The following is a 23810-nucleotide window of genomic DNA, read 5'->3' as shown; positions in this document are numbered from 1 at the left end:
TATTAAATGGGGACTAGTGAAATGAATACAAGATATCTTACTCTTTAAAAACTTTGGGTACTTATATTAAATCTTGATTGGTTGGTTGTATTTCATAATTGGGTACGGACATCATGAATTTGCTGTCCAATGTCTTATCCCTTAAAATCCCTGAGAAATATGGGCTTGAATAATAAGATTCTAAAGGCGAAGCTTTTATACAATCAATGCTATCCAATGTGCGACATGAGATGACGTATATAGTTCTGTTGTTATAAATTATGCATAGCAGAATAGTAGCGATTAAAATCCGCAATTTAAAATTTCGATAGGAAGTGTAGCAAATCTAGTTCATCTGTCCACTAGGGTGGGTCGATTTGCAGGCTTTTTTGGAATTTCACATTACTACACATTGGCAAGGGTTACTGGGCCAATATAAAAGCTTTTTTAGGTGCTTAATGAGGTCTTATTCGAACTAGGAGCAATATTTATAAAAATAGTTTTTTAGATTCGTAATCAGCATTTCAATGCGGTCATTTTGTTATGCAACATGTCTGTGTTTGAAGGAATTTCAATTTTTGGTTTTATAAGTGGGCGGGCAAATTTGTTTTTAGATTACAAAACCCCTTTCAAGTTTCACAGGGTTTTATATTGGCCCAGTAACCCTTGCCAATGTGTAGTAATATGAAATTCCAAAATCGACCCACCCTACTGTCCACAACAGTTAGCGCTTTTCGTTAATTTAGGCATGTTAGAATTGTCCTATCGATTTCAAAAATGGCTGTTCTGTCAATAGTTAGATACGATTTAGAAAACGTAACAACATTTTAATCGTTATCAGAATGAGGACGTTCGACCCTATTTATAAAAAAGCTTCGCTTTAATTTTTTACACATTTTTTATTTTTAGAGAGGATTGCAAAGAGGAGTTAGAAGAACTGGAGGAAAGAAATTTGAAAATGAAAGAAAAACTGGAGGACATCAATAGCAAGGTTAAATTTAATCCTTTTTATTTTAATATTTGTTGAAAATTGTCTGTAATACGATGCTATACATGATTTATCAGTATGGCTGAGAACCGGTTCTAATATAGCGGATATTTATCGGTTTCAAGGACATACTTGAGAGATTCTACTAAAATGCTTCAAACAGACGGACATTTCAATGATAGAGTAGTTGCGCTACAAAAACTGCTCAGAAACTTGAAACTGAAAGAAAAACTTGAGGACATCAACAGAAAGGTTAAATTTCAATTGAATGTCTAGAACTGTCAGGGATCTAGAGGGATATGCCAACGGCCGATAAATTGTTGCACATCCCCAATGATGACACCCAAAATTATCCCTTCTGTAGATTACAATTATAGGGTTGAAACGTTTGGTCACTCTACTTAATGAAACAAGCAATAAAAACTTAATATTAGTCCCCAAAGTTGTTAAGACAACAAATAAGAATAGTTATTTCTCGCATCGTATCATAAACAGCTTACCGCGGATATAGAATGTACGGGCTAAAAAAACTGGTTTTATGGTATGGTATGGTATGGACGAGAACCGGTTCTTATCCATCAAATGAATACGAAAAAATATTTTTATAAAACTTGGGGTGCAATAAACAGCAAAATGTCCCCTCTCTCTCTCTCTCTCTGGTCACTTTTAGAGTATCTTTGCTAACAGACCTTTTTTAGGCTCCACCTAAAGATTCTGAGGAAGATCTTGCTAAATTAGCCGAGCTCAGGTAATTTTTAATAGCGAAGCTACTCTATAATTCACACTGTTTGTCCGTCCGTCCGTCTGTCCGTCCGTATTTAATGAATTAGGGGAAACGTGATTTTCTCGGCTCCTATAAAAGGTAGAAAGCTGAAACTTTTTGACAACATTCTCATCATTAAGGAGACAATTAACTATAAGACATCAATGGCGGTCGGACTGCTTTTTAGCAGGTTTTAGGCTATTTTTATATTTTCCCAATTTTGTGCTTTGCTACTTATGGATGTTGTCATCCTTGTTAAGAGATAAGACAAAGAACGATAAATTGCTGTATATTCCTAATTATGATCCTTCTGTCGATTTAAATCATGGGTAGAAAAGTTTTGTAACTTTTACCAAGCAATACTTTTTTTAGTACTCAAGCCAACGCCTGAGAAAATTTGTTTATAAAACTTTGGGTACTAGTTTATTTTTCTTCTCTGAATACTATAACTATCTTATATCTATCAAAACTACATTTTATCATTCACCTAAAGTAGCAGCTAGTATTGAATATTTAGTTGTGTTTAGTAAATCTCATAGTATCTTTAGAAAATAATTAATCTCAGTCGTAATTTCAAATCAATATAGAATTTCGGGAATAGTCCCTTTCGTGGCAACCCCCCATTAAGGGGCGATTCGTCGTATCTTTAAAATTACTTTTTATTGGTTATTTTATGTTAGGTTAGGCTATATTGGGCTAGGTGATTGCCGTACAGGGTTAGGCAATTGGCCACGCAGGGTTAGAGCCCCCCGCAGGGGCTAGAAAAAGAAGAAAAGCTACTGTGAAAAAAACGGTGAATCGCCCCTTAAGGAGCATTGTCACGAAAGGGACTATACCCAGAATTTCCAATAATAAAATATTTCTTTCATTTTACTGCGTATATTTATTTTTTATTTACCAAATTTTTTTTTTATATTTAATCAATCCTAAACTAAACAATGCATTTTCCCTAATACAGTTAGGGAGTTGAATCCATTTTTATAGAAGCAGAAATATAATCTATGATTATGGTTTGGACCTTCTAAAACTGTAATCTACCTTTCCACTTTCCCCTCTCTTGGTGAAGATATCTTCAACGCCGATACGATTTTTGAAATGTAAGATTCTACTTTCCCTTCTCTTGGTGAAGATATCTTCAACGCCGATACGATTTTTGAAATGTAAGATTCCACTTTCCCCTCTCTTGGTGAAGATATCTTCAACGCCGATACGATTTTTGAAATTTAAGATTCCACTTTTGCCTCTCTTGGTGAAGATATCTTCAACAAGAGAGGGGAAAGTGGAATCTTATATTTCAAAAATCGTATCGGCGTTGAAGATATCTTCACCAAGAGAGGGGAAAGTGGAAGGGTAGATTACAGTTTTAGAGGGTCCAAACCATAATCATAGATTATATTTCTGCTTCTATAAAAATGGATTCAACTCCCTAACTGTAATATATTTAATTTCTGAAATTTTATCTTACCTAGTAGCCAGGGACAAGGGAAGGCTATTCTGCCAAACAATTCTTTAGAGCTGATCAGGGGCGTCCAAGCTTTTTATTTTGGGGGGGGTAAAATTTTTTTAAGAGGGGGGTAATTTGGTTTTTTGGGGGGGGGGTAAAATGGCGCGCGAAGCGCGTCGCAAATTTTTTTTACCCCCCCCCAAAATTTTTACCCCGGGGGTAAAATTTACTTGGGGGGGGTAATTACCCCCCCTGAAATCTGTTGGCAGGGGTAAAATTTTTTGGGGGGGTAAGTTAAATTTTATCAAAAATTTAGTATTAAAAATGCGTGCGAAGCGCGCAAAAATTTTTTTGTTAGAGATTTTCTATTTTGGGGGGGTATTTACCCCCCCAAAATTGTTTGGGGGGGGGTAAATACCCCCTCCTAAATGGTTGGGGGTGCCTACGGCACCCCCAGGGTAGGGGTAAATTTTAAATGGGGGGGGGGGGGTAATCGCCCCATTACCCCCCCCCCTTGGACGCCTATGGAGCTGATTTCTTAGATTTCCTTTTTAAACTTGATGATGAGATAAAGCAACTTTTAGCAGAATTTGATAGAAACTCAATCATTATTTTAATACTTTTTGCTCTGTTTACTAAAAGCCGTGCTAAAAGGATTGTCAGAGTTTGTCTGCACATTTAGTTTAAAGATGTATGAGCAGACTTAGAGCTTTTTTTTTACAAATTTTAGGTATTTTATCTAAATCATAAACTACTCGTAAATTATATGTTAAATATTGAATAAATTTATTAAAAATCCTAAAGAGTGGATAGCTGTAATACTTTGAAAAATATTTAAGATTGTTTAAATATTTATTTCAAATACAAATTTAAATTCAAAAAAGATTTTTACGACACCTAGCAATAAAATTCTGAACTACATAGCTATGTGTTTTCATGATCATACATTTTATGATATTTGTTGTAGTTTAATTTTGACTTTCTTGACAACTTCTTGTATCTAATGGCTAAACACGTTGGAGGAAAGTGGCGAATTAGGGAAGTAAAATAAAAAAGCTTCCCTGAAATCATGATTTATTAAGTACTGCAATAATTAAACCTAAAAACTACTAATCTTCTCTAAATATTACATCTTACAAACTTTTGTAATCATTTAAAATATGGGTAATTTCCCCCAAAGTGCCTTGTAGAGCACAGAGCCCCACCATTTCCCTACCATTAATGTAAAACAAATTGAAAACGATCAAAGGGGCACTACTCCTTTTGGTATAGCAAAGATAACCAAAAAAAAAATTTAAAAGGAGGGGAACAGTGCTTGATAGGCAACTTTGTGGTAAAGCCCCAATATATGCTTTTTTATGCTTATTTTAGATTAATTTGATCTTCAAATAGAATTCAGTATTTTATATTTTAGGGTTATTTTTTTTCAAAGAGGAGCTTTTCTATAATTAGGATTGGTCAGTCCATAGGCATGTTAGAATTGTCCTATAATTTTAAAACTTTGATTCCTGTAGTAGGTATGATTTAGAAAGCGTAGAAACTCCATATTCGTTACCAGAATGTCAGTATGTCCATTTTAAACATGGACAAATTTTTATGTGATTCCTGTGACAACAAAGTACAGTATTATAAGCGAAGCAACTTGTTTTGGAATTTTTTTGCTTAGCCCTAGCTTAAATAATTAAAGACAATACTCTATACAAAACAAGACTAATTTCATTAAAAAATATATTTACATTAATAACAAATAACAATAAACAATGATTTTATATGTGAAAATAAGTGCAAATTAAATTAAATAATATTTCAATCAAACATCCTGATTTGAACTCGTTCTAACTCAATGTTGAACTAAAAAATATAAATATTTTACTTTTCACTGATTTACCCCAGTGTGTGAATTAAATTTGACCTTAAATACCCTAAATTCTGACGAACGTGGTTTTAACCCTAAATTCCCCAAATCACAGTGCAGTGGGGCGAATTTTCTCTTAAATCTAATCAACTTGTCTTAAACAGAGTTTTAAGTTACTTTAACTGTCCCATTGCTTAATTAAAGAAATAGGATTATACTAAATAATATTGAGTATTATTTAGTATTCACTTCAATGGAAATAATCTAATTAATCAACCTTTAACTTTATAAATATATAGCAATAATAACTTACCAAATATTGTTCACTTCAGGGCTGATTAGATTAGACGTTGCTGTATCCATTTATTAGAACCTTAAGCAGTAATGTTAAACATACAAAATAACTCAAGGAAATATTATAAATAAAGAGACAACAAGGAAGGTTATAAATTTTATTTTACAACACTTAAATATTAAAAATACTTTAAAAACCAAACATAATTCCAAGAGTTCAAGTACTATACAATAGGAAACTAAGATTTCAACTAAGCATCAAGAACCATAAGTGACTTAAGCTTCAAAAAATGTAACTGGTTCTAAATAACATTAATGGGAACGGTTTAAAATCACCAACTTTATTTGCTTTCTTAGTTAATCTAATGCGACTATTACTACATTAAAAATCCCGCTTATTGAGTACTAAGCCTCTTTCTAATAGTAGACGAGTACGTAGACTGATTTATTGGTCAGCTGTTGCTTCCAAATATAAACTTTTGATCTTAAAAACTGGTTTGCTGTACACAATTTTGAACATTTTTGTATTAAATGTTAAAAAATGCATATTCTTTTAAAATAAACGATTTGTAATCATTTAGGGAATAAAAACGTTTTTTTAATAAAATTCATAATTTTCTGACTTTCCATAGACTAATAAGAAAATAGATCAACAATAAAGTTTAACATTGCTCATCTATTAAAATTACTAAAATAAGCAATTTTTTTTTTCTGAAACACAACTCTATAATCATGTCCTAGAAATGTGAGTATGTCCATAAACATTATCCTGTATCGAGCAGTTTTTACTTATAATTTTGCTTCAACTTTTATACATTTATATTATGATTATTCAGTTCTGACATTCTACAAGTGTTAATGTCCATTTGTCCTACCGTTTCAGAGCTTTGCTCTCATAGATGTTGTCATCTTTGTTTAATAAGTAATGAACAATGAATTTAATTTTAAGCTTTAGGCATAAGTTAGATTATTTTCTAATTATTTTCAATTTTTCTGTAAAGATCCAATTCGTTAGAGTTGAATTTGTCCAATTTCATTTTTTATAGATTCATATAGTGGGATATTTTTTAGTTATTGAATCATTTTGAAACTTTTGCTTTAACCTGCCTCGAGGGGTTAATCAAGGTGTTTATCAAAGTGCTTTTGATTAAAAATTTGTTGAAATATTTTGTTTTTGTTTGTGAACAGTTACAATTAAATATCATGAATAAGAAAAAAATGTAAAGATTTTAATTTCAGGAAGTATTATAAAATATTTTTTAAATCTCCCTAATTCTAAATTGTTTAGTAAGAAGCCTTTGTTTTGATTCTATAAACAGACGGTTAATGAGGTTTGGTGATAGCTAATGATTTATACTTTCTGAATTGAACAATACTACAAAATACAAATATGTTGCACCTTTTCTTTTGCTCTATACCCTATAAGGTTTCCAAAGTAGGTTTCATGATTTTCCTAGAATTGTTGATCAGATGGAACTTCCTTTGTCCTTGCCTAGTAGCACTATTATTGACAATTTTACGAGTCAAATGAAAAAAAAATAATAAGATTACAGATGACAGGTTTTTAGTAGCGAAGCTACTCTATAATTTACTATGTCCATCTGTCTGTCCGTAATTAATTTATTGGAAGAAATGTGCTTTTCTCGGCTCCTATAAAAGGTAGAAGCCTGAAACTTTTTGAAACGTTTTTCTCGGCTCCTATAAAAGGTAGAAGCCTGAAACTTTTTGACAACAATCCCATCATGAAGAAGCACAATTAACTATAAAACATCAATGGCGGTCGGACTGCTTTTTATAAGGTTTTAGGCTATTTTTATATTTTCCAAATTTTCCCATATCTTTGGTGTTTATGGTCCGATTTTCAAAATTTTTCAGTTTCAGATATCAAAATTAAATTTCCCGTCATTTGAAGAAAACAACGATGACGGTCAGATTGCCTTTTTGCAGGTTTTTGGATTTTTATATTTTTTAGATTTTTCCCATATCTTTGGTGTTTATGGTCCGATTTGGGAAATTTTTTCAGTTGAAGATATCAAAATTAAATTTCCTGTCATTTGAAGAAAACAACAATGACGGTCAGACTGCCTTTTTGCAGGTTTTTGGCTATTTTTATATTTTTCAGATTTTTCCCCTATCTTAGGTGTTTATGGTCCAATTTTCAAAAAATTTTCAGTTAAAGATATTAAAAATTAAATTTCTGGCGTTTTAATAAAAAAAAAATAGTCGTCACAATGCCTTTAAGCAGGTTTTTGGCTATTTTTATATGTTTGATATATTTCCCCATATCCTTGGTATTTTTGATCCAATTTTAAAACTTTTTTGCATAAACAGTTTCAAAATATTTTTTCCCATTGTTATGTGCATCTAGTATGTAATTTACTTTAACCGTCTTCATCATACAAAATAAAACAAGGTTCCGTGTTTATTTTCTCCAATAAATCTATTCTTGATTTTAATGAATACACTTTAAATCTACTTGTACATATTCCCATCAACATTTTTTTGTGCTTCGCTACTTATGGATGTTGTCATCCTTGTTTCTCCTCAAATTCCCTTCTTTCCCTTCCTCTGCAATCTTCTGTGCACACAAAGATTTGAAAGCAAAAAAATATACAAATTTGTAAGAAAAATAAAATTATGAAACCCTACAAAAATTGTATTTGAATAATTCAAGAATTCACTTACATTTTTCTTTTACTTTAAATAAACTTTAGTGGCTTAGCTCATAGCCTCAAGCTTATCTGTATCTTTTGTTGCCTTGTGTTGATAATAGATTTTAAGATAGTTAAACTCATCCTATTGAGTTTAAACCTCAGTAACTGTGTAACATATTGATGGGAATCAGCAGTAAGAAAAAGTCAAAAATTGTAATTGTGCTTTTCTATTTACAAACTTTTAAAAATATAAAATCATCTTAATACAATGGTAATGGCGATTCATAGGTCTATAAGGAACAGTAATGAATATTTGTCAATAATTTACTATTTGCTGTCATTGTTATTAGGGAAAAGTTATCTTTACTTGAAGTAGAGGAAGTTGCTGTTGAAAAAGTTCAGTCAAGTCTGGCCAATCAGTTCAGATGGAGAGATAGACAGACATCAAGCTACTTTGGAGCATACATAGGCCAAATGGATGAAGATTTTTTATAAGGGATAAGTCTGTCAAGTGTATTTATTTTACATTAACAATAAACAACCTGAATCCTAATCATTTCTACCTGGGTAACCATGGATACTAATAGATCACTATGGATCTTTCTACTTTGCCTAAAATAGATTAAACAAAGATGTCCTGGATCCTTAAATACTAATTGATGTCCTTGATATTAGGAAAAAGTTATCCATACTTGCAGAAGAGAAAGTTGCTGTTGACTAATTTTAATGCTGGTTATCTGTAGTGGGGCTTCTGTATCCTAACCCTTTCAATCTAGAATCATGATATCCTTATACAGAATTCCCTTTTTTAGACCATCGTTAATCATCATATCCAATCTACTTAAATACTAATTTTATGTCCTTGTTATTATGGAAAAGTTATACTCATTTGTAGGAAAGGAAGTGGCTGTTGAGAAGGTTCTGTCAAGTGTATTTCTGGTTATATGAAGCTGGGGCATCCGTAACTCAACCCTTGATACGAGAATAGGCAAAACGGATGAAGATTTATTTGTTGAGCTTTTACTAATTGATGTCCTTGTTATTAGAGTGAAGTTATCCATACTTGAAGTAGAAGAAGTGGCTGTTGACAACGTTTTGTAATTGATATAACAATAAACAACCTTAAACCTACTCCTTTCTTTATGGGTAAACTTGGATATCATGGATCTTTCTACTTTGATTAAAATATATCAAACACAGATGTGTACTAATTGATGTCCTTGATATTAGGGAAAAGTTAGCATCACTGGAAGGAGAGGAATTGGTTATTGACAAGGTTCTTTCTAGTTTTGCTCTAGTGCAAACATACATGAAATTCCTTTTACAGATCTCTTTTTTTCAGATCAACATTGATCAATTATTTCCAATACAAGATCACTATGGATAAGTCTACTTTGCCTAATGTCCTTGTCCTCTATAATTCACCATGTCTGTCCGTCTGTCAGTCCAAAACGTTATGGGTAAAATTTGATTTTCTCAGCTGCTATTTATGTTGGAAGGCTGAAACTTCTTGTCAACATTCCCATCATTATGAAGCATAATTAGTAATTACCTATAAAACATCCATTGTTTTAAGGGAAAAGTTATCCATACTTGAAGGAGAGGAAGTGGCTGTTGACAAAGTTCTGTCAAGTGTAGCCACCAGGCAGGACCTTGCTAGATTCCAGAAGAAGTTCATTCAACTACACCAACAGGTATATGTCAGGAATCTAAAGGGATAAGACAATGATTAATAAATTGATGTACATTTCTGTAGATTATAATTAGTAATTGAAACTTTTGGACACTTGTCTTAATGAACCAACCAGTCAAAATTCATGAAAAGTCCCCAAAGTCATTAAGCCAAAGAATAAGAAAACGTTATTATAAGACTTTGGGGACTAGTGTAATAAACAGTCCAATGTCCCTTCCCTCCCTGGGTATATGTTCATTTTCAGCAAGAGGCATGTCAACAAAAATACCAAAGCTGGTGAAAGTGCCCCCTTAAAAAAGGGGACAAATTAAAAAACCTTTGGTCGGAGAATCCCGATTGACGTCATATTTCCTTCTAATGTGACAAAATATTTGAACATCTGTCCCCTTCTAATGAGACACGTTAACCAGCTTTTAAATACCAGATGCTTATTTTGGCGAGGGGATCCTCACAAAAAATCAGCTATCTTAAATAGCATCTGGATAAACTGACAATCAAAGATAATTATAGAATAGTTATTTATCGCATCGTATAAAAGAGACAGCTTCCACTGTTAGTAATAGTAAAAATTATTAGATTAATTATAGGGTAACAAAACTGTTATTAGAGAAACTTTTTTATTTTAGGTGTCTGCAAAACAAGTAGAAACTCTGAATTATTATGATATGTTCAACAATCTAGAAAATCAAAAACAGTTTCTTGAAAAAGTAAAATTTTAATTATAATTTAACAACAACAATTTTATCGTTTTCCCTTTAAAGTGACGAAATATTCACTCAATTCCTAATCGATATATAATTACTTGGATATTGCACCAGATTTTCATTTGCGCTAATAAAGTGATACTTGCATACTGGATAGACGAACTGAATTATAAATGAGTTCCAAGTTAGCAACCTAATTTGATAACAAAAATCTTAGCCATTTTGGCATAAAAAAGAAAGATCTGTCAAACACCAAGAAATAGAGAGACCCGTCATGTCTCAATGTTTGATGGGTCTGTCTTTTTCATGCCAAATTGGCTAGGATTGCGCTAGAAACCTGGTTAAGGTGTCTATAGAAAGGTCTTTACATGCCCCATCAAAAACTGTAAACATTATGGGATCTATCTACAAGATTTCAAGTACTTTAGACAGTTTATTCTTTTTTAAAGTCAAAACTGTCTTAATTTGTTATCAACATCAAAATTCCATTGGCTCAAAATGCTTGATTAAAGATTTTTTTAGTTTCTGACGCTCTTTTCATTTTATAAAGAATTGAGGCTATTTTTGAATAGTGATTTATTTTTAATCTATAAAAAAGTGTTCGTTAGAACACAGTAATAGTGTTTGACTGATTATGACGTAACAAAAAAAATTAGCCAATGAGAGGCCGTTATTGACCAATGGTAAAATTTATAGTGGCCTCTCATTGGCTAATTTATTTTGTTACGTCATAATCAGTCAGACACTTTTACTGTGTTCTGTTCGTTACCTGGAAATAAGGTTTTACAAATTTGATAATTTTTGAAAGGAAAACCTTTTTTGTAGTCTAAAATTAAAATTTTAAAAATAACAAGGATTATTATAATAATTATCAACAGAAAGAAAAAAAAGCTGATCAAGGACGAAGACCAAACTGTGCATTACTTTTGATTCCTGTGACGTCATAAAATGAGGAAGATGAGAGGAGAAGTGGGAAAGAAAACCCCTAAAAAAGAGATGGAGAATATGACGTCAAAAGTGGTGCAAAAGTAATGCAGTTTGGTCTTCGTCAGATTAAGGGATTAATAATTAGTTGAATAGCAAACGAATGCGATGGGAGTAAAAAGGACAATCATGACAAGAAAAGCAAATATTATTTATTTTAAATTTTTAACAACTTTGCTTTTATAAAGTTCTTCATAAAACCACTCCTGAAGGGAGTTAATAAATGGTCATTTTTATCACTTGCTTTGTAAAGGTCACGAAAATTTAGCCTAAAATAAATCATATATATAGAGGTTTTAAGAAGGACTTCATAAAAGCAAAGTAGTTCATTATTTAAAATAGATAATATTTGCTTTTCTTGTCATTATTATGCGGCATCTCCTAGGGGGTGAAAATTGAACTTGAAATTTTTAAATCTAATTTTCTCAAATAGCCCCCGCTGAAATATTTTGGTTTTACCTGGAATCATCATGGTTTTATGTCTATTTTCACCATACATAGGTCCCAGGGCTCGGCACTTACTTTTGTCTTGATTCAATTCTAGCCCACAGTGAGTATACTTTTATTAATTCATGAATTTAGAAAAGCTTTTAAAATCAAAATAAATAAAATTTTTCTATAAAACATTATCATCAAAAGAATCTTTTTATGTAGTTTAGTAAACAATGCGTAAATAAACAAATAGAAAAATATTTTAATTAATATATTTTTATGGTGAAACACCAATTCTGCAAAATTTATGCTTGAGGATGCGTCCCTAAAATAGATGGACTTTGTATTCAACTTTTCAACCAATAATTCTCATCTACATAGGGGATTATTTTGTGTATCATCATTGGAGATATATATCTTTTAATCGTCTCTTTGTCTTAGTCCTTAAGATACATGACAACCTTTTACTAAAGTTCGTAAAGGTTTTGAGTCAACGAATAAGAAAACGTGGGAATAGTCCTTTTCGTGACATCGCACCTTAAGGAGCGATTTGTCGTATTTTTAAATGGCTTTTTATAGGTTATTTTAAGTTAGGTTAGGTTATATTAGGTTAGGTTATTGCCCCACAGGGTTAGGTAATTGGCCCCGCAGGGTTAGAGCCCTCTGCAGGGGCTAGAAATAGGAGAAAACCTACTGTGAAAAATACGAAGAATCGCCTCTTAAGGTGCGATGTTACGAAAGAGACTATACCCGAAAACGTTATTATAAAACTTTGGGGACTAGTTTAATAAACAGCCTAATGTCCCCGCAATCTATGAGTTATAACATTTTAGCGAAAGCCATTGCACACCACATACTATTTATTTAACTAAACAATAGCTCCCATTAATATATTTTCCATTAATATATTGTTTATATGGAGGTTATATAAATCTTTTCAAAACAAGGATAACAACAACCATAAAAGTGAGGCACTGAAATGGTAGGAGGACAAACGGACATTAACACTTGTATAGTGTCAGAACTGAAAAATCAGAATATAAATGAATAAGAGTCAAAGCATAATTGTGAGTAAATTTGTTGAAAAACTTCTTGATACAGGATATTGTTTATGGACATACTTACATTTTTAGGACTTGATTATATAGTTGCTTTGCTCAAAATAATGGACTTTGTTGTCCCAGGAATCAGTATACCAAAAATCAGAACAATCGGATAATTGGATCACATACAAATTAGTTGTTAAAAATGTAAAAAATCAACATGTTAAAAATGGACGTACAGACATTCTGATAATGATTATAAAGTTGCTACGCTTTCTAAATCGTACATAACTACTACAGGAATCACATACAAAATTTGAAATCGATAGGATTATTCTAACATGCCTAAATTAATAAAAAAAGCTATCCATCTCAGTCGTACGGACGGACGGACCGACCCTAATTATAGAAAAGCTTCGCTTTTAACAATATTGTTTTAATTTAACAAGGATGATTTGTGTACTTTTAGCGAGTACAAATATGCTAATATTTTTGTAGCGATGCTTTTCTACATTTAGGGTTGTTGTTCCGCTGTTCGTAACATTAATTTATGAATTTATGAACAGCTTTTCGTGGACATTGAAATGAAAAAGTATAAGAATTAAACCCAGGGAGTAAGGAAGGGGACAATGGATCCAATATTCAAATTTTAAGAGTCTCAGACTTTGGGTACTGGCTTAAAGGGAATGTGCAAGAATTCAGCAGGTTCTGGCTGACTTTGGGTACTAGCGCATCAATACCCCGTTAACTAGCTGAGTTAGTTTTGAATATAGCAGACAAGAATTAGATGACTGGTTTTAACAAATATTCTTCCCAAGAAAAATGTCTTTTCATGTATAGAAACTCCACTGTGATATTTATGTATTAAACAATCTAAGAACTCCTTGAATTTAGGTAGCAGTTAAAAATATATGAAAAGGGTTGACGAAGTTCTAAGGGTGATTTTTCTAGTGATTAATTACAGAATGTTTACCACATTGTGATGTACTGGTAATTTAATTATGAAGTAAATGATTTTTTTCTTAGAACTAATTTGGTTCTAAATTATATTACCATGATCCCATTACAATTTTGGTCAAGTTTTCTGGTTTTCATTGCTTTTCTTTGAAAACTCTAAATTTGATTTAGTTGCCCATTGTCCCCTCCCTTACTCCCTGATTAAACCAGTGTGTTAGCCCCAAGGGCCGGGCTATCAAAACTGGTATTAATTATATGATTTGTATTTAAATATTCGTGGAAAATTGTCAACAATACGATGCTATACATGATTTTTTGGTATGGCTGAGAATCAGTTCTAATCCAGCAAATATTGATCGGTTTTACTTGTAATCAGTTTTAATTTCTACTCTACCTCCCCCCCCAAAAAAAAATCACCATGATTGTTTAAAATTTTTGTTAAAATTTTTATGTTTTCTTGTTTATGGATTGCTTAAAATTCTTTTAAAACTACGTCTAAAAACTTAAGATCCGTGAACAAAATAAAAAACAAATAAAATTATTAGGCTACAAAATTTCTTTGATAATAACTTGTTTACGTCATCCTATTATATAAAGTAGTAAGGAATTTTTGTCTGAAGCTTAAGATCTCAATAAGGTTTTTCCCTTAGATGAATTCTGTTTTAAGATTTAACTCCTGGTATGGTTTTAGCTATTTTAATTCATAGCCCCTAGATGATATGGGCGTAACCACTAATTTTAAACTTAAATAACAGGATATATGTAATATATGATCTGGTAAACAGCTGAGCCAATTGTTCAACAATTTTCAGGGACGTTTTAAATTATCTATTAATGGCCACGGGTGTGGGGGCGCCTACCATTTCTAGAAAGCTGCTCCATATTTTTGAAAGCGAAGCTTTTCTATAATTAGGGTCGGTCCGTCCGTCCGTCCGTAACGGATAGCTTTTTTCGTTAATTTAGGCATGTTAGAATTGTCCTATCGAATTCAAATTTTGCATGGACACTCTATATTCATTACCAAAATTTCCGTACGTTCATTTTAAACATGTTATTTTTTTTACTTTTTTAACAACAAATTTTTATGTGATCTAATCATCCGATTGATTTGATTTTTGGTATATTGATTCCTGGGACAACAAAGTATAATGTTTTAAGCGAAGCAACTCTATAATCAAGTCCTAAATATGTAAGTATGCCCATAAACATTATCCTGTATAAAGCAGTTTTTCAACAAATTTACTTACAATTTTGCTTTGACTCTTATACATTTATATTCTGATTATTCAGTTCTGACACTATATAAGTGTTCATGTCCGTTTGTCCTACCGTTTCAGTGCTTCGCTTTTATGGATTTTGACATCCTTGTTTTTGTATTACCTAGAGTTGCTTTCCATGAAGAAAAGAAAATGTTACACAAGTTTAAATTGACACACTGACATTTCTGCCTAAATTTTAGGTCAATTATGCAAAAAAGAAACACCTTTACCCAATAATAGGATATTAAAATATTGCATGATATTTCAGATTTGAAGTTATATCAGAGCAGCTAAATATCAAAGATTTTGAATATTGAATGGAACGGCCATTGAGATTGTAGTTGTGTTTAGACAACCCTCACTTCAGGGTTAGACACCCCCACCCCTCACGGACGAACAGGCTATAATTTTAGAGAAACTACGCTACTATAAAGAGAAATTTGTTTTTATAATTACCTTTCTTGTTTTATTTATTCCTAGCAATATAGAAATGTCAAATACACTGTTCTTTTCTATTTATCAGACAACGGAAAAGTTTATGAAACTAAAATTTTATGTAACTTTGAGGCCTCTAGTGGCATTTGAGGTGGGGGGGGGGGGAGTGGGAAGTCGACCTCCACCCATTTAAATTTTTATTTATAAAAAGAAAAGAAAAAATTAGAGGGTCAATTCAGCTTATACCAATACATGCACACACAAAAACCGACAGCCTTTGCCAATTTACATTCTACATACCTTTCATCCTTTTACAACATTATTAATATTCCAGGGAGGGAGGGGACATTGGTTTGTTTATTATATTAGTTCCCAAAGTTTTATGATAACTTTTTCTTATTCGTTTGCTTAACAACTTTGGTGACTTTTATCGAATTTTCATTAAGTTAAGTGTTCCAATTTTTCAACTACTTATTGTAATCTAAAGAAGGGATAATTTGGAGTATCATTTTTTAAAATTTATCTGGCATTGTCTTATCTCTTTAGATCCCTGGTATATATACATATGTCAAAATAGAATAAATGAAATAGGAAATCTAAAATCAATAATACGATTTACAATAATTCAGGAATACACAGATAGGTTAATGAAAGCTATAATCTTTTAATAATATTTGAAAGCTACACAAAACAAAAACTATTTTATTTTTATCGAACCTGACAAAAACTTATTTTCTTTTCCAAAGTTGCATGCAGGTAAGAAACCAATTAATATCCGCTTGGTTAGAACATATTCTCAGACATACTGACAAATCATGTATAGCATCGTATTACAGACAATGTTCCACAAATACTAAAATATAAATAATAACATTAATAACAGTTTGGTTATCCTGGGCCTTTGGCCCCTCGGGGCTAACAAAACTAAATAACCATTCCATTTCCCAAATTGCTTCATCCCTGCAATAATAATTCCTTTTCCAATACGGCCTGGTCAACATGAATTAATATTATACAGGGAAAAAACAAAGGCAATGGAGGTTAATAGTTATTTCTCGCATCGTATTATAAACGGCTTTCCGCGGATTAAGAATGTACATTTATAAAATTAAAACCGGTTTTAATCTTATGATTGTACATTTTTATATTCGTAGGAAGCTGGATATAATACAATGCTAGACATAGTTTTTTCGTATGGATAAGAACCGGTTCCTATCCACCGGATTCGAATGAATACGAGAAAATATTTTACACATCCCTTAATCCAATAATCGAGTGGCGTTAGAGCTTTAAAGGGGTGTAATACAGACAACAAGAGGAGTTTATTGTTTTTTTTTGTTTTTTTTGGGGGGGAAACATATCCCCCTAAAGTACATCCCTATATAATCAATGGGTGAGAACCGGTTCCTATCCACCGGATTCGAATAAGTACGAGAATAGTTATTTCTCGCATCGTATTATAAACGGCTTTCCGCGGATATGGAAAGTACAATTATGAAATTAAAACTAGTTTTTTTAGCCCCGAGGTGCCGAAGGCACCGGCTAAAAAACTGTATTAAAGAAAGCTGGATATAATACGATGCTAGACATAGTTTTTTCGTATGGATAAGAACCGGTTCCTATCCACTGGATTCGAATGAATACGAGAAACTAATTTCTACCACTTTTTGGCGTTATCCTCTTTTTTTTTCAATTTTCGACATTTATACATTTATATTCTGATTATTCAGTTCTGACACTATACAAGGTATAGTGTCCGTTTGTCCTACCGTTTCAGTGCTTCGCTTCTATGGATGTTGTCATCCTTGTTAAAAGCAAAGCTTTCCTATAATTAGGGTAAATCCGTCTGGACATCCGTAACGGTTAGCTCTTTTCGATAATTTAAACATGTTAGATTTGTCCTATCAATTTCAAACTTTGCATGATGATTCCTATAACGGGAGGGATTTAGGTTAAAAAATCAAACGCCCCTTGAAGTAAAAATATACCCCTCTTGTAGTCTGCATTACACACGACCTATTACACCTATTACATGCAACTGGTCATAAAATTGGTCTGTATATTTTGCCAATCAACGTTTTTTACCCATAGCCTTGCTCACTGCATACTCATTGCTACAGAAAATCTTAAAAAAAAAATAAACCGTCCATTTTACTAATATACTACTAAAATCTTGAATAACATCTGAGAAAATTATTATTATAGATCTATCTATCTATCTATCTATCTATCTATCTATCTATCTATCTATCTATCTATCTATCTATCTATCTATCTATCTATCTATCTATCTATCTATCTATCTATCTATCTATCTATCTATCTATCTATCTATCTATCTATCTATCTATCTATCTATCTATCTATCTATCTATCTATCTATCTATCTATCTATCTATCTATCTATCTATCTATCTATCTATCTATCTATCTATCTATCTATCTATCTATCTATCTATCTATCTATCTATCTATCTATCTATCTATCTATCTATCTATCTATCTATCTATCTATCTATCTATCTATCTATCTATCTATCTATCTATCTATCTATCTATCTATCTATCTATCTATCTATCTATCTATCTATCTATCTATCTATCTATCTATCTATCTATCTATCTATCTATCTATCTATCTATCTATCTATCTATCTATCTATCTATCTATCTATCTATCTATCTATCTATCTATCTATCTATCTATCTATCTATCTATCTATCTATCTATCTATCTATCTATCTATCTATCTATCTATCTATCTATCTATCTATCTATCTATCTATCTATCTATCTATCTATTTATCTATCTATCTATCTATATCTCCAGGAAATTGGATTGCTTGGATCAATGCAAGACAGCTTGCCAGCCTGTAAGGGTTCTCAATCCAACAAAATGTCATATTACAATCAACTAGAAGGTATATGGAATCTAATTAATTATCTATCAATTTGTGACTTTATGAAATCTAATTATATATCTATCAAACGATTTCTGTCTCTATCTATCTATCTGTCTTTCTGTCTTTTTTGTCTGTCTGTCAGTCTGTCTTTCTGTGTGTGTATCTGTCTTTATATTTGTCTGTCTTTATTCTATATATCTATGTAGACAGTCAATCTGTCAATCTGCCATTCTATCTATCTATCTATCTATCTATCTATCTATCTACATATCTATCCATCTATCTATCTATCTATCTATCTATCTATCTATCTATCTATCTATCTATCTATCTATCTATCTACCTATCTATCTACCTATCTATCTATCTATGTAGACCTGTTATACGCAGTACTGAAGGCCCAGACCAGCTGCCAGACAAAACTGGAGGAGCAACAGAAATTAAAATCTGTTCATGTCAAGGTTATTATTGAAGCAGCTTGTATCGCCTAGTAAAAATGACGTCATACAACAAAAATGATCAATGATAGGCCAGTATACAGACTAAATTACCAATAGCAGGCAGGCCAGTATACATCCAGGGGGGGGGGGGGTAAAGTGTAAAAAGTGTAAAAAAGCTTGGACATCTTGGATTTAAAGGTTTTTTTACATTTAGCCTTTGGTCTATCCGTAAAGGATAGTTTTATCATGTCAATTTTAAAATTTGCGTGATGATTCCTGTAACAGTCAGGTACAACTTGGAAAGTAATCAAGAATTAATACTAGAAATCAGAAATCTAAAGGGAAAAGACAATGACCGATTATTTGATGTACATCCCCAATGATAATTTACAAAATTACCCCTTAAGCAGATTACAGTAAGTAGTTGAAACGTTTGGACACTCAACTGAATGAACCAACCAATCAAAATTCAATAAAAGTCTCCAAAGTTATTAAGCCAACTATTTAGAAAATTAGGGGCGATTTCTCTTGGGAGAGTGGTGGTACCCTCCGACAAAACCTTCCCAGGACCCATGATAAGCTATCCTGTAAAGTAAAGGAGAACCACAGCAGTTCAGCGGTTAATGAGATCCTTCGGTACAAACAGAAAAACAAACAGACACACAGACTTCCTCTTACTTTATTATAAGGATAAAATGTTGATCTCAATTTTGACATTTTCTTTAGGAAAAAGAAGAATTAAATGGAGAAAAAGAGAAGTTCACTACAATGTTAAAAGAAGTTCAACATTTCATTAAAAATTGATTAGTAAAAATAAAATGTCAAATCCTATAAAAATATTTTTGGTTAAACTAGGAAGTAAGGTTTCCTTACTGAAAGGAAACCTGCAAGAAATACACCACTTTAACTGCTGAAAGACTGCAACAAGTAGACCAAATACCTTAAATATATAAAGACTTTAATAAGCTTTAATAACCAAAAAGTTGTAGGCATTTTAAAATTACATTTCAGGTATATGAAAATTTTGGGTATTGGGTCTACTTGTGGCAGTCTCTTAGCAGTTAAAGTGGTTATTTCTTTCAGGCTTCCTTTATAGATGTTAAGGAAAATGTATGACTTAGAAACCCCTAGCTCTTAGGATAGACTAAGAAATTTTTATAGGATTTTGCCTAATATAATTTATATTTTAAAATGAAATATATAATGTTCTATAAAAGTTTTGAAATATACATATGTTCCTCACACTCTCTGGAAATGTCGTCCATGCTTTTAATTTTGGGGCTGGGGTAAACTTCCCCTCCCATCTCCATCTCCCTACCTCATTGATATTTGTCTTTTGTTGCATGACAAACAGACTGACGGACCAAGCAAGTTGTTTACTGTATGATCTTTAGTAAGGGATATCTTCAACAAAAAAAATAGAATTCTGAAATCTTAAATATCATCTGAGAAAATTACATTTTCCATAGAGCGTTTCGACCCCAAAAGTGAATTATAGAGAAACTTTGCCACTAAGAAAACCTTATTGTAATATATTTTAAAAATAACATATTTAATTAAAATAAATTACTTTAGTTTACAGCTAAATGATGAATTAATTATTACATTGGGTTAATGGATTTATTATTTCTTGGATGTTGCACTAGATTTTCAGGATCTCTAATAAAGTAAGACTCGCAGTGGGCTAAAATACCGATTCTCACAATCCACTCCCTTTACCTCACTCTCTCCTCTTCTAATAAATAAAAGAACTGACCAATAAGTGTTTCATATTAGCAATCTAAATTGATTAACGACAATTTTTCCCCTGTCATAATATCCACGTGTATTATATATCCATTATTTGGTTAAACTTCATTCATTACAAGCTAAACTTTTCTGCAATTAGAGAAACTGTGGCGGCTGTTACTGGATATAATACTAGTTTCTTCACCCCTAGCCTCTAGGGAAGGACGAGGATAGTCAGGAAAATAGCCTAAAACCACTCAAAGATTTGTAAGAAGCTTCACTGAAAATTTCAACCTATTTGAACCTGTTTGTTCCAAGATATTAGCTTCAGACGAAAAAAACCTTACTACTTTTATATAAAAGGAAAACAAGGATGTCAATAATAGGCGCGCACAGGGTTTTACCAATGGGGGTGAAGTTTAACACGATCTTAAACCAAAAATGGCTCCCTAGGTGTCCACTTCCCTACATAATCAACAACATACTCAATAGTCAAAATAGTTTTCTTTAATCTAAAGGGATAAGACAATTGCCGATTAATAGTTATACATCCCTAATGATGATATAAAATATTAACACTCCTGTAAATTACAATTAATGGTTGAAACATTAGGACACTCAACATATTAAACCAACCAATCACATTCACAATTCAATAAAAGTATCCAAAGTTGATATGTCAACGAATAAGGATTAACGTTATTAAAAAACTTTAAGGACCAGGGTAATGAACAGGTCAGTTTCCCCTCCCTCCCAGCCTTTTATCAATTGTGAACTTTGAGTACTATATAAATGTTGGGGATCACTCCCCTCCACCCCCCTTGGGTCGAAGTTCTTGAGGCTATGGGCGGAGCTTATGAAGGGAAGATATAGTTTAGTACAAAATTACGTCAGATAGAATCATTCATAATTTTATTTCAAATAAATGTAAACAAGGAAGACAACATCCATATAAGTAGCGAAGCATCAAAAATTCATGGAAGGACAAACAGACAAAATTCATAGAGCAGATGTTGTATTGTCATAACACAGAATGAAAAAGATTGATAATAAGCAGAAATTTAAATAAATCACGAAACCTTTTAAAAGTAAGGTTGATGTCTTGTGAGGCATGACCGACAGACAGACGGACAAATCTTCACTGAAGAATTTAGATGTCTATCTTCAAAAGCAGCTGAGGAAATCACATTTTCCGCACAGCGTTACGGACTAACTGACTGACGGATTGACGGACAGACAAAGAGAATTATAGAGTAGCTTTGATGCTAAAAATATAAATATTCCAAGAATGTTAAATATTTACAGGTCTACAGTACGATATTTTTTAGTGGATGCAAAGCTACTCTATAATTTCAAATGTTATTTGGCTCAAAGAAGAACATAAACGTCTATAAGGGTTGTGGGGGTAAAGTGGTGTTACCCCCCCCCCCCCCTCAAAATAAAATACTTAGACGGCCCTAAATACTATGTTTATAAATATACCCACCAAAAGATATCGCAGAATAATTCAGATTTTATATAAATTAAAACTATAATATATTATTGAATCAAAATACTGTTTCATTTAGAATTATTATAATATCTATACAAATCTCAATTGTGATTATTATTTATATACAGTGGCGTGCGAACCGAAGGGGGCGTTTGGGGCAATCGCCCCCCCCTAGCGACCAAAACGCCCCCCCCTGCCCCCCCCTAGCGACCGCCCCCCCCTAAATGTTGAAAAATGCCCCGTTTTGCCCCCCCCTGGTAAACAAAAATGCCCCTTTTTGCCCCCTACCCTACAAAAAGCAAAACTCTTCCAATTTCCAAAAAAAAAGATCAAGAAATACTCAACAAAAAAATTTTTTGGCGCTTCGCGCCAAACAGACAGTTACTATTCATTTAACCTTAATAGAAAGTATCTTTTTTTGTATAATATAAACTTTTTACCAAAGAAATTTTGTACATCCCCAATGATGATACACAAAATTACCCCTTATATAGATTACAATTAGTGGATGAAACGTATGGAAACTCAACTTAATTAACCAACCAATCAATATTCCATTTAAGTCCCAAAAGATGTTGAGCTAACGAATAAGAAAATGTTTATATGAAATATTGGGGACTAGTGTAATAAATAGCCCAAAACACCTTCCCTCCTCCCTGCATATTTGAAGAAAAAAATTTGCGCTTCGCGCCCTTCCAATTGGTTTCTGCTTTTTATCACATTGTATAAAAACATTTGTAAAAATCAAATATTTAATCAAAAAGTTATTTAAATAAAATTGAAACAGCGTTGATATTTATCTAAGCCTTTTTTTCAACATTGTATGTCTGTCTAAATTAATAACTATATATGATGTCATATGATGTTCAGGATAAGTTTATAATTTTTTTTTGTGTACATACCCTTACAAAAAGACATGTTTTTTTTTATGGCAATTTTCATTAAAGAGCCTTAAAACTAACTACACTCTATATTCCTAACTTGTTAAAATACGTCACTCTTGTTGTAGTTAATTGATTTTAGTTCAAAGAGGAAATAAATATTTTTCGGTGCGCTTTGCACACTGCCCTAATAAATCCTTTAAAACACCACTTCATGAAAAATTGACATATTGTTAAATTGCCATTTGAAGAGGGTAGGATATGTTGATATAACTTTTTATCTTCTCTATAATAACTATGGCTGTCAGTTTGTAATGCTAATGGGGAAATGTAATTTTCTTAACTGCAATTAAAGATAGAAGGCTAAAACTTAATGTTAACACTCCCAACATTATATTGTATCTTTCACAATTCCCCCATTGTTTGGTCCAATTCACAAAATTTTTGTAGCTAAGGGTATCAAAATCAAATTTCGGGTATAGTCCCTTTCGTGACATTGCCTCTTAATTTCTTCATATTTTCACAGTAGCTTTTCCCCTATTTATAGCCCCTGTGGGGCCAATTGCCTAACCCTGCGGGAAAATCACCTAATCTAACTTAACCTATAATAAACTATTAAAAGCTACTATGAAAATACGACGAAATGCCCCTTAAGAGGCGTTGCCACAAAAGAGACTATACCCCAAAGTTTTCCATATTTCTAAGAGATTTTCATATCTGTAGATGAAAGGACAAGTATTTTTTTTTATTTTTACAAAGTTCTTTATATCTTTGGATTTTATAGCACAATAAATTTTTTTTGTGGATTATAATATCAAAAAAATAAAATCTCTCGTTGTTCTGAGCATCTAGTATGTAATTTACTTTGACTGTCATCACAC

At 32.2% G+C, this 23810-nt stretch overlaps 1 protein-coding gene and 1 long non-coding RNA gene across 2 annotated transcripts in view; one reads left to right on the top strand and one right to left on the bottom strand.

Annotated features, from left to right (window-relative positions):
• The window catches only part of LOC145327175 (coiled-coil domain-containing protein 93-like), a 39992-nt gene extending 19661 nt beyond the window's left edge, over positions 1–20331 (top strand). The window contains exons 7-13 of the mRNA XM_080170744.1: positions 889–970; positions 1666–1715; positions 9554–9671; positions 10297–10377; positions 18316–18406; positions 18764–18849; positions 19555–20331. Of these exons, the coding sequence (XP_080026870.1) occupies positions 889–970; positions 1666–1715; positions 9554–9671; positions 10297–10377; positions 18316–18406; positions 18764–18849; positions 19555–19632 (586 nt within the window). The 3' untranslated portion in view covers positions 19633–20331. The remainder of the gene's footprint in view (positions 1–888; positions 971–1665; positions 1716–9553; positions 9672–10296; positions 10378–18315; positions 18407–18763; positions 18850–19554) is intronic.
• Positions 4889–5766, bottom strand: LOC145325664 (uncharacterized). Its single transcript, XR_013881542.1, has 2 exons — positions 5343–5766; positions 4889–5025 (listed from the first exon to the last, which is right to left on the bottom strand). It is a non-coding gene; the product is annotated as an uncharacterized LOC145325664 (long non-coding RNA).
• Positions 20332–23810: the final 3479 nt, after the last annotated feature.

Source organism: Acartia tonsa, chromosome 8 (assembly GCF_053477335.1).
Source record: "Acartia tonsa isolate MP-2025a chromosome 8, ASM5347733v1, whole genome shotgun sequence".
Classification (NCBI taxonomy): Eukaryota; Metazoa; Arthropoda; class Copepoda; order Calanoida; family Acartiidae; genus Acartia; species Acartia tonsa.
This window is presented reverse-complemented; position numbering and strand designations above follow the sequence as displayed.